Source organism: Eubalaena glacialis, chromosome X (genome assembly GCF_028564815.1).
Source record: "Eubalaena glacialis isolate mEubGla1 chromosome X, mEubGla1.1.hap2.+ XY, whole genome shotgun sequence".
In the NCBI taxonomy this organism is placed as follows: domain Eukaryota; kingdom Metazoa; phylum Chordata; class Mammalia; order Artiodactyla; family Balaenidae; genus Eubalaena; species Eubalaena glacialis.
In genome coordinates, this window is record NC_083736.1 from 7989464 (window position 1) to 8001579 (window position 12116).

General features: G+C 46.2%; 1 protein-coding gene and 1 pseudogene across 3 annotated transcripts in view; one reads left to right on the forward strand and one right to left on the reverse strand.

Annotated features, from left to right (window-relative positions):
- Positions 1–12116, forward strand: part of WWC3 (WWC family member 3) — a 125590-nt gene that overhangs the window by 56754 nt on the left and 56720 nt on the right. For 2 of the 3 annotated variants that reach the window (XM_061177793.1, XM_061177794.1), the window contains 2 exons: positions 641–717; positions 1868–1947. The exons of the other annotated variant lie outside the window; for it this stretch is intronic. In XM_061177793.1, the coding sequence (XP_061033776.1) occupies positions 641–717; positions 1868–1947 (157 nt within the window). The remainder of the gene's footprint in view (positions 1–640; positions 718–1867; positions 1948–12116) is intronic. 3 annotated transcript variants of the gene reach the window in all.
- On the reverse strand, positions 5116–9399 carry LOC133082613 (V-type proton ATPase subunit G 1-like; annotated as a pseudogene).

The following is a 12116-nucleotide window of genomic DNA, read 5'->3' on the forward strand; positions in this document are numbered from 1 at the left end:
TTTGCTTCAGCTTTCGGGGAACCAACAACGTGGAAGAATAGCTTTTCCTCAAGCCTGCCAGATACTGATACGTGACTAGAAAGTTGTCTTTTTCATTTTACAAATCTTTGGGGTTTTTTTTCTTTCTTATGTCAAAAATCGTTCATGTGGAGACTATAGATATGAAGAGAGTGAATATAAAATCTTTTGCAATGAAACCATTGGGAATAGCAGTCAACTTTTGGGTTCTTTTCTTCCAGTGACTTCCATGGGTGCGTGCATTTTAAAAGGAAGTAAAAATGGGTTCATACTGTATGTACTGTTTACATAGTTAGAATAGTTTTCTATACCATAACCGTACCCCTCCCCCCGTGTATATATGGTTTTTAACCCTAGTAGTTTTGCAGTTGAAGTAAACAGAGTTTTGATTTACCTATAGCCATATATTTTATTATGTGGAATCACGTAGAAGGGCCTCATGCAAAAATCAAACATCAAGATTCAAGGTTGTAAAATGTTAATTCTTCAGGAGCCAGCGCCAACTTGGAAGTCTGAGACTGAGAATTAACTACTTAATATGGTGAATCAGAAGTTCGTATCTATGTGTATTTATTTACTTTAAAGAATCCATTATAAAATAAAATATTTTCCTTCTGTTTAGCCTTCTTTGGATATTCAACAAATACAAAGTACGACCCATACCAAATTAAAGCAGAAATAGCAAGTCGTCGGGATAGGGTGAGTAAAACGAATATTTTCACAACTAGAAGCCCCGTATGTCTTTTTATGTAACATCACTTATCATGGTTCATTTTATGGTGGCCAGTGTGTATAACACCCATATTTTAGTAAGATTTTCCATTTCATGAATTATTACCACATTTGGTTTTACTTTCCACTTTTTTTTTTCCGATAGGAAGGGAAAAGTTTCATTTTAAAGCCTCAGCCCATCTAACAAAAAATCACCTGTATCCCTCAGTGTGTTTCATGGGGATAGATTCACCCCCCGTTTGGATAGATTTGGTGACATCGGGGCCCGACCTCAGAGGGCTGCTTCCCTGTATTAGTGGGCTGCCAGCCCTGTCCCTCAGCAGCTTTAGCATCTGCTGTTCTTCCCCGGTGGCTGTATTCCCAGAGAAATCTTGCCTACGATGGCGTTTGACCAGAAGGTGCCGGTGCTCCTTGCCAGTGGTGCCGGGTTCTTTGTGTGCCACCATGTTCCATCCCTTCAGCCCCTTGTGTTGGGTGTCTGGGAGGGGGGACGGGAGACATCTTAGAGGCCAAGCCTCCCGTCCTGGTGTCTCAGTCCCTAAACCAGAGTGTCTCTTTTAGTGCCGTGGTTCTCACATTCTAGTACACCAACGAAAAACACCTGGGGCATCAGTTCAAAGTGTGAGCTCCAGACACCCCCGCCTCGCCCCCACCGAGTTTTAACAAGGCCTGGAGTGGGTCCTAGCACCTGTTTAAATAAGCACTGCAGACGACTGACTTCCAGGTAGTGGGAAGCCATGCTTTGAGCAACAGGGTTTCCTAGGTGGGATCTGTGGGTAGTAAGCAGAAGAGAGGATGAAAAAAGTATGACGAAGTTTGCTCATTGCAATGTGTAAATCAATACCTTGAAAAAGAAAATCATTGCTGGTTCCAGGGCTCCACGTGGTAGAAAGCTGTTCGTGACCCGGGCCTTGTGGGTCTAAGCGAGCCGGCCCCTCTGCCAGGGCTGTTTGATATGCCAGGGCTGTTTGATATGCCAGGGATGGAAGGCCATGGAGAGAATGGGTGACCCCGTGAATTGCAAGGTAGTCAGAAACTTAGATGACAATGCTAACAACTGTAGAAATCATTTTTCACAGCTTCTTTATGTGGAAAAAAAAATGTAATTTGTCTTTAGCTTTCCAGATTAAAACGAGAGCTGACCCAGATGAAGCAAGAACTGCAGTACAAAGAAAAGGGGGTGGAGACCCTGCAAGAGTGAGTGGCCTGCAGTGACAGAGGGAGAGTTTCCCTGCGATTTCCTGTTTGGTGCCGGGACATGTGTCCTAAAGCTTCTTGGGTGTTCACTTTTATGCTTTTATTTATGCTTATTATTTGCCAATCCTAAGGATCAGATCTCTCTTTTCCCTGAAGATACTTTGTTCTTGTTTCCTTGGGAAATAAGACCTTTATTTTATATTTACGCACATTCTTGATAGCTGTGCTGTCTGAAACACACATGGCTATTTACATTTGAATTCCTGTTTTGTTAGTTTTAGTCTCTTAAATTTTTTAATTCTAAAATTTAAATTAATTGAAGTTAAATAAAATTAAAATTTTAGTCCCCAGTCTCAGTAGCCACATCTGAAATGCTCAGTAGTCACATGTGACTAGTGCAGGTTTTCTCCACCTCAGCGCTCGTGACATTTTGGACCAGATAACTGTTTGTGGTGCAGCTGTCCTGTGCACCAGAGGTTGTTTAGCAGCACCCCTGGCCTTGACCCCCTAGATGCCGGTAGCACCCTCTCACCCAGTTGTGACAGCCAAAAATGTCTCCAGATATTGCCAAGTGTTTCCTGGAGGGCACGTTTGTCCCAGGTTGAGGACCACTGGGCTAGTGGCCACTGCATTGGGCAGCACAGATAACATTTCCATCCTCACAGTACGTTCCGTTAGGCAGCCTGATCTGTAGGTCTTCCTCCTATAAAATTGACATCTTTACAATTAGAACTTTATCCCTACTAAGAGTTTGGGGATGAAGTTCTTATCATTTGTGAGTTATATGAAGTGAGCAAATTCAATGAACAGAAGTTATTTTATAAATGGTGATATTGGTGGTCTGAAAGAATTAATTTTCCTAAGGAAGGGCATTGTATGCTTGTTGGTCCAAAGTATATTCCCTTTTGATTCAGAGCCTGGTTTCACTTGCTGAACTTGGGCTTGTGCTTCATACCTTCTGTGTTGACTCTTCTCATGTGTCAGTGGGGACTGTCATAGCTCGGTTGCTCTGACAAAATACTGTAGACTGAGTGACTTAAAGAGCAGACATTTACTTCTCACAGTTCTGGAGGCTGGAAGTCCAAGGTCACGGCGCTGGCAAATTCATTATCAGATGACTGCCTTTTTGCTGTGTCTTGACATGGTGCTGTTTTTGGGTGGGGGGCTCTGGTCTCTGGTGTCTCTTCTGTTTCTTTAAGGACACTAATCCCTTGATGAGGCCCCACCCTCATGACCTCATCTAAATCTAATCACCCCCAAAGGACCCATTTCCAAATACCATCCTATTGGGGGTTAGGGCTCACCATATGAAGTTTGGGGGACATAAACATTCAGTCCATAGCAGTGATCATTGGGCTAAATTGTCCGAGGGCAGCACCAGTGCCTGCTACATAGTCAGCCTTCAGCAAATGGCAGGAATCCGCGTGGCTACGATTTCTTGGTAAATGTGGGCAGCGTGCCACTCTCTCGCATCCTGTGTGCAGACACAATGACAGTGTGTCAAATGTGATTGCAGTATTACTCTTTATAGGGAGGTAACACAGAAGGTGTTTGACAGAGGTAATGATCCCACCTCATGTAAAGGGTAATTAACGGGCACGTCAAACCCTGTTGTCTAACACGAGGTTGAGATTCACTTTGTTAATCACTCAGGATTAGTTTGGTTGACGATTCGTTTGTCCTCTTTTTATTAAGGACATATTATAGACACCAAGGGAGACACAATAGAAAGGTGAGCTGGGTCTTGCCTGGAGGAGCTTGGCTTTTCTGGCCCTGAGACACTGCCATGCCCCCTGCAGGTCCCCCATGCGGCAGGGTTTGGTAAGCTGTCCATGTGCTTAGCATGAGCTGCAGGCTTTTAACCTTACAGTCAGCTTTTTGCTTTCTCTACCACTACCTGTAGCAGCATGTGTGTGTGTGCGCATGCACGCGCATTCTCTGGTGATTTGGATCTACAATGGGAGTTGCTTTAATTATCCCTAGTCGGTACAGCTTTTTTTTCCTTTTTTGTTTTGCATGACGGAGAGTCTTTACTTTTAAATGATTTTCAGTACACCAAGTAGTAACATGTAACAAGTTCTTGAATTCCATAGTCTAGTAATCTTTTAAATTTATTTTTTATTGAAGTATAATTGATTTACAATGTTGTGTTAATGACTGCTGTGCAGCAAAGTGACTCAGTTATACACATACATACATTCTTTTTCATATTCTTTTCCATTATGGTTTATCACAGGATATTGAATATAGTTCCCTGTGCTATATAGTAGGACTATCATCTAGTAATTTTGATTAAGAGAAACTAAAAGCAGCCCAAACAATGATACTAGTATCCATTATTCTAACTCTTAGCCGGAAAGGACTATTTTAAGGCTGGCTGCTGCGTCACATAGGTTACAAATAACTATTTACTACTTTTTCATAGATAAAGCCCCTGACCTTCAAGAAAGATTTAGGGAAAAAAAATTCATCTCTTTCTTTCTTAAGAAATTTTTTTTTTAACTACATCTAAGAAAGAAAAAGTCAGTATTGATATATATGCTGCTTGAGCGAAAAGGCATAGGAAAGCAGACAATGTATATCCATTAAATGTCCAAGAAATATGGGGTAAAAAGATAAAATCTTGGGACTTCCCTGGTGGCACGCTGGTTAAGAATCCACCTGCCAATGCAGGGGACACGGGTTCGAACCCTGGTCCGGGAAGATCCCACATGCCGCGGAGCAACTAAGCCCATGCGCCACAACTACTGAGCCTGTGCTCTAGAACCCGCGAGCCCCAACTACTGAAGCCTGTGCGCCTAGAGCCCGTGCTCCGCAACAAGAGAAGCCACCTCAATGAGAAGCCCGTGCACCGCAATGAAGAGTAGCCCCCGCTCACCACAACTAGAGAAAGCCTGCACACAACAATGAAGACCCAACACAGCCAAAAATAAATACATAAATAAATACATTTTTAAAAAAAGATAAAAATCTTTGGATAAGCTCTAAGTTTGTACAAAGAAGCTAGATTTGCTGTTCTGCAAAAAGTGAAGGGATCTACTATATAACATACAGAAATAATTTAATGACTTTTCGCAAGACTATAACTCAAGCCTTGCTAAAGCTTCATATTCCATGAAGGGATCGAAAATGCCAATACATGCAACAACAGGCGGTTTTTTTCTTCCTTTATCCGTTTTTGTGGTAGTTTTTGTGGATTTCTGGCTGGATGTCGCAGACAAAGGCCAAGAGGTTATCCAGGACTTCATCCCTGTACCGCCGGAAGTAGGTCTGGAGGATGGTCATCTTCTCCTGGGGGTCCTCCACTTCAGTGCTGCAACTGCCATGGGATCCCAGAGCCGCGGCCTCCTTGGCCTTGAACTCCTTCTCCCTCTGCAGGCGGTACCGTTCAGTTTCAGCCGGGCTGCCTCTCTGGCCTGCTTCAGCCTCCAGTTCTTTTGCTTGTGGTCCTCGGCCACCTCCTTGGCGGCCCGCTTCTCGGCCTGGAGCAGCTGCTGGATGCCCTGCGACCGACTGGCCGTGGTGGCGGCGATTCCAAGGCGGCAGAGAGCGGCCTAAATCGGCTCGACCATCCCCTCGGGTCAGTTGACCCAGCCGCCCAAGCAGTACAGCTTTTTAAAAAAGTTTTGCTTAAACAAATCAAGCTGCATTTTCAGTATCGGCTACTGGTTTTGTTGCTCATTTTGTCCATCTGCTGTGGTGCTTCCCGGCGCAGCAATACCTGTTCTGTGATTTTACGCCATACAGCCCTGCCCACCTCCAGATGCTCCCATGCCTGCTGGGTGCTTCTCTGTGCACTGTGGCCGTGCCCTCCTGTGTCACTTCTGCTAAAGGGCTGGATCAGAAATAAGCAGAAGCAAATCATTTAATTTGGCAGGTCTTCACAAGTTGCTTGGACTGTCCAGTTGAATTGGAGGTTGATTTCCTTCCTTCATTTGGCCACACCGTAGCTTTCTCTCTTCACCAGGGTGAATCAAGACTTCCCAGCGTCTCTAGATAATACTGACTTTTCATGCTGGGCCTCATGCAGTTAATTTAACTCTCACTCGCTGAAGCTCTGGTGCAGATGATCGGGTTTCAGGGCGGTTCAGGAACACTGAGGTCACGCGGGATCCCCGAGCCTCAGAGGGGATCCCCGGCCGGCACATTTCCCCACTGGCTCTGACTTCTGTAGCAGGATTGCTGGGCCCAGTGCCTTTTCCTCTGCTTGGCCTCCATCACTCTGGCCACCTCCATTTCTTTATGTGAAGACAATGGTTATATTGCAATGTCAACTTAAGACTGAACACTCTCAGAAATCAAAGATGTCAGGGCTCAGGTGACGGAGAAAACCCCTTCCCCTTAGCATTGCTAGGAAGTAAATTCATCTCTTGTAGTCAAGGTAATTTTAAGACTAGGAAAAGGCGGCCTCAGTTTCTCCAGGTTTATTGGACGGGAAGCAGAAGCTGGTCTGGGAAGAGTTATAACTTTACACCTGCAGCCGGAGCGGAGTATGAGTTGTGCACTTGCAGAGAGAAGGGCCAGTGCTGTTTGATCTTCTTTCTGCTTTCCATAGCAAGAATCCTTAGCGATGGTAAACATGCCCCCTGCCAAGGGGACGGTCCTCACTCCCTGCTGGATACCCACCGTCCCCAGTGGAGGCTGAGGGGTGGCCTGAGGGAAAGTTCTGGACCTGGCCTTGGTCCTGGGGGACCCAGCCCAGCTTTCCAGATGGAGCTGCCTCGAGAGGCAGCTTCTAGTTGGTTGCTGTGTTGTCACTGCAAATGGTCGGTCACTCTGTGCTGTGACACGAGCTCACGGGAAGGAGAGGAAACAAGGGTGCTTGTGCTGTGTTTAAAACGCTTTGCCAGTGAAAAGTAGACTGATACCTTCCTCTGAGTTACACAGGCCATGTGTGAGATGAAAACAGCCTCTTTATTTATCTGGTATTGCAGATTGGCTCTTGTGTTTGGATCAAATCATGCAGACAGGTGTTACTTATTGAGAAATTTGGAAATCCTCTGGTAAGCATCGATAATGTGATTACCCCACCCCTACTGTAAGATCCTAACTCTGAGCACGGATAATACGTGAGCTGTTACCTGTAAATGGGCTCCTCACATATTATTGCCAACATCGATTTAAGGCAGAGACCCTAGATTTTCCTCCAGAAAATTTTCTGCTGTTCTTGCTTCCCAGAATATCCCATGTATTTTTTTCCAGAGCACCTCACCGAGAGTTTGGCTACTTATAACATTTTAAACTCGACTTGTTTATCTTGGTGAACTTTCCTGGCTAGCAAGGAAATCCATCATTACGCTTGGGTCCAAGTGAGGAAAAAAGAACCTTTTGTATTTTTTTTTAAGTGTATGTATGTTGTTAATTTTTGTAGATGGGAGCTGGCCGTGAACACATTCTCTGGGTTAATGATAGAATGCGTGTGTGTGTGTATAATGTATATAAACTTTTAATGATGGAAAGTGTCAAATATACACAAAAGTAGAGAGAATGGTATAAGGGAACCTTTCTGTACCCCTCACCCTGCTTCAACAACTAACCACACAATGGCCAGTCTTGTTTTGTCTGTCACACGGCCTCATCGCCCAAGCTCTTACCGCATTATTGAAGCAAATCCCAGAGTCATATTTCATCCATAAATGTCTCTCCTAAAGTAACAGACTCCTTTTGAAAACATAACTATAATACCTGTGCCACTTAGTAGTAATCTCTTAATGTTGTCCTTTCTCCAGCAAGTGTTCCCATCTCCCTGGTTTGTTTGGGTCCGGGTTCCGACAAGGTCCACACCGTACGTTTGATTAGTGTGTCTCTTAATCTCTACCCTCCTCTCCTTTTATCTTTTTTCCTTCCTTTCTTCCTGCTGACATCTTATTTGTTGAAGAAGCTACTTTGCTTGTCCCAGAGAATTGCCCTGATACTGGATTTTGCTGCGTGAACGTGCGCGGCGTCATTTAACACGTCCCCTGCTATTTATGTAAACGGGTGTCATTAATCCGAGAGGCTTGATCTGACTCAAGTTCAGTTTCATTTTCTTTTCCCTTTGGTCAGGAGGTGCACACTCTCTGGTTGTCTCTTTTTTTGTGGTGTGAAGATGATCAGTGGGGTCTGGCATTGTCAGCCTGATAACATCCATTTATAATGTTTCCCATCAGCTTTTCACCTAATGCTGTGCACGTGTAGACACAAGAGGTTTCAGGATAAGTTCTCGAAGGTGGGTTTGCTGGGTCACAGGGTACAGGTATTGGTCGTATTCTTAGATATCGCCGAATTCTCCTTGGGAGGGTGGCACCATTTTGCATTCCCACCACTAGTAGATGCGTGCTCCTGTTCCAACCGCGTGGCCAGCAGAATGTGTTGTCACTCACGCTTTTGCATTTCTACCAGTCTTATCGGTGAGAGATAGTGTCTCAGTGTCGTTGTAATTTGCATTTCTCTTGAAGCCCTTTATAAACGTCTTCAGAAAACAGGAGCAACGTTTACAAGTCATGAAAGTCTTCAGAAAAATCAAACTTTTCCAGTGAGAGAGCTACTGGGTATCGCGGCCCCAAAGTTTCTGAAGCTTGTTTTGAAAAATTATCTTCATGTAACTCATGGCTAGCACCCAGGGCAAGGGGGGAGGAGCTAGAATGAGGATGTCCGCAGCTTCCCAAATGGGTGATGCCCAAGGACGTGCTGGATGCGCCAGTGGGTGGGGGAGAGCTCCCTCTTTAGTGACGCTAGACCTCCTGGGCGTCTGGAATGTTCCTCCTGTTCGACTGTGAGGTGTCCTGCAACCGGGAAGCTCGTTTAACATCACTTCACCCTGAGTTGCCCACGCTTATGTGCCCCTGCAGCTTTTTCCCGCCGTGCCACCTGTAACGTCCCCGAGTACTGACGTGGTGGCTCCTCGTCCTCACACCAGCCATGGGGGATCTTGTAAAGTGTCTCCGCTGCGTGGCCCCTGGTGGCTCTCTCACTTAGAATATGATCCAGACTGCAGATGAGTCGGCCCCCGTCCTCACCTCGTTCCCCCAGTCTCCCCCTCACTCACCTGCGTCACCCCGCGCTGGAACTCGCAGCTCCTTGTGCCTGGAACTCTCTCCCCAAGTCTCTCGTGCCTGTCCCCTCCCTTCCATAGTTCTCTGGACGAATGACATCTCGCCAAGGTCCCTGCTCACCACTGTATCTAAAAAGCAGCCCTCTCCCCACCCTCTATCCCCGCACCTGGCTTCGTTTTCCTTGAACCACCAGTTGCTGCCTGACCCGGTGGTTTCTTTGTTGTCGTCTTGTGTCCTCGCCTAGTGTCACGCTGTGCGAGGATGCGGACTTGGCCTGGTTCTCTACTCGGTCCTCGGGATGCAGCCAGCTCCGGGTGCAGGGCAGGGCTTGGCGGGGTGAGGGGACCAGCCCGGGGGCCGTGCGGCACTGCTCCTGGGACACCGGGACCCCCTGGGCCAGGGCCTGGGCTGCGAGCATCGGGGAGGTCACTGCATCGGCCCAGGCGCCTTCTTATTAACTGCCCTCTAGCGTTTCCTTCTCTGCTTCTTACTGTGTCATATTGTGTTTTAAGAAATCCTATTTCTATCACTGCTGTTCAGATCACAGAAAAGGGTGCTCGTTAAACGCGCCAGTACCCACTTTCCGTGAGGTGTGTTCTTAGCCCCTGGGTCAGCCTCTTTGCTTTGAGCCTTTTAACTGCTTGATGACATTCTTCCGCTTTGGGATGCTGTGTTGAAGTTTAGCCCGTGTGTCTCCTGCAATAAGAGAGAGTGACTGCACTCTGCGGAGCATCCGATACCACAGCGAGGCAGCATTAGATCTCGGAATTAGCATTTTCTGTCCGAGGGGATTTAGTGGTTTCAGAAGAGAACGGGATTGTTCACAGTTAGCGCAGGCTTAGACCAGCAGTATCCCATTACCGTGGCACAGAAGCTACAGCCCGTGCTAAAAGGCCAGCGCTCCTCACATAACAGTAAAACATACAGAAATGGGGGCGGAAACAAAAAGAGCGTTGTTCCCGTCATGGGACGGGTCTGGCGTTCCACGCAGGACCGGCTGCTGATAGAAAGCTGCCGGAAGCTTTGTGAGGTTCGTTCAAGGCCCCCTGCCAGGGCTGGTGATGTAAAAGGTAGAGTTGTAACAACACTTCTCATTCTTGGGGGTTGTAATGTGTGGTATTGACGTGGAATATCTTTCGAGGCCTGGCAGCCCTTTTCTTTAAGATGTGGGTTTAAGAATCCATTTGGTTTTACTTTTGTCAGACCAGTTCTCTTGACATCTTTTTTTTTTAATTAATTTATTTTATTTATATTTATTTTTGGCTGCGTTGGGTCTTCGTTGCTGCGTGTGGTCTTTCTCTAGTTGCGGCGAGCAGGGGCTACTCTTGGTTGCGGTGCGTGGGCTTCTCATTGCAGTGGCTTCTCTTGTTGCGGAGCACGGCCTCTAGGCGTGCGGGCTCAGTAGTCGTGGCTCGCGGGCTCTAGAGCGCAGGCTCAGTAGTTGTGGCGCACGGGCTTAGTTGCTCCGCGGCATGTGGGATCTTCCTGGACCAGGGCTTGAACCCATGTCCCCTGCATTGCCAGGTGGATACTTAATCACTGTGCCACCAGGGAAGCCCTTCTCTTGACATCTTAAGTTGAACAACAATTATGGACACTTGAGGGCAGTGGGAGGGGGAGGTTGATGAGAATCGTCTTGAAGATGCCTTCTTAGCGGTGTGCGGTCAGCATTTGAAGCTGTGCCTTCTTTTCTCTCTAACCGTTTCTTTCAAAGGCAGCCAGTAAAGAGCACCAGTTTACTTTGGGACAACATCTGACTGGCTATGTGGGTGGCCCTCAGATTTGACACAGTGTGAGTTTGGAGGCCTTGACCCTGAATGTATTGCCAGCCCGGCAACAGAAGCAGATGAGTGTGGTGTGAGGGGCCTCAGTGTGAAGCTCACTGTGCCTCTTACTGGCTGTGTGACCTTGAGCAAGTCACTTAACCTTCCTGAAGCTGCTGCAAAATGTTGAGGGGTGAAAAGTAAAGGCTGTGTGGTCTGTGTCCTGGGTTTTTTTTTTTTTTACACTGGGTCTTAGTCCATTCAGGCTGCTATAACAAAGTGCCACAGACCGGCTGGCTTATAAACAACAGAAATTCATTTCTCATAGTTCTGGAGACTGGAAGTCCAAGATCAGGGTGCCAGCATGGTCAGGTTCTGTGTCTGGTGAGAGCCAGCTTCCCAGTTCACGAATGGCCATCTTCTCGCCGTGTCCTCACATGGCGGAAGGGGCAGGGGAGCTCCCTGGGGCCTCTTTCATAAGGGCACTGATCGCATTCATGAGGGCTTCTCCCTCATGACCTGATCACCTCCCAAGGGCCCCACCTCCTGATCCCGTCACCCTGGGCATTAGGATTCCAGCACGTGGGTGCTGGGGGGACAGAAGCATGCACATCACGTCGCACTGCGTAATAACTTGTGTTCTTACTAATGCCACCTTTTGTTGAGCCCTTGTCAACTTTCCGTCATCTTGCTTGAGATGTATAAGCACTGTTTTGAGCTCTTAATTAAAATTAGAAAAAGGAAAAGCTCTTTGGCAGTCACAGATGTTATGATTTTCTTCATGTAATGGAATATATTGATATTTTAGGAAGTACCAAATCATTGAGTATATCCTCTGAATTTGACCAAAGTTTTAGAGGGAATTTGGAAAAAGGGAGAAAACTCCCAAATAAGTGAATTTTGCAGATGCAATGGAAGAGGGTTCCTGTCCTTTGAAGTTTTTGTTAGATGATAAAGCATATGGACCCTATCTTGGCCACTCCGAGCAGGAGTGCACCCAGGGGGTAGCAAGGGCCATCGCTGCACCTGGTGATCCAATTCGGACTTGATAACTGGGAGATGTAGGTTTGAATCTTGGCTCTGCCAGATCTTAGCTTGTCCTCTTGGGACGTTATAAAGTCTGAGAAGATTATGCTCATCTCATAAAACTGTTGAGGGGATTAAATGAGATGACAGGCATGAAGCACGCAACAAGACTCTGTCACCTAGTAGTGGGTGCTTGATACACTGAACTATTTTAATATGCTATTTATATAATTATATAATTTAAGCAAATAGTATGTACTGTATAAAATATGGCTATATAAGGTTATATTTATATAATAATAACTTTTTACACCATTATATATTCTACAATAATACATAACTGTTT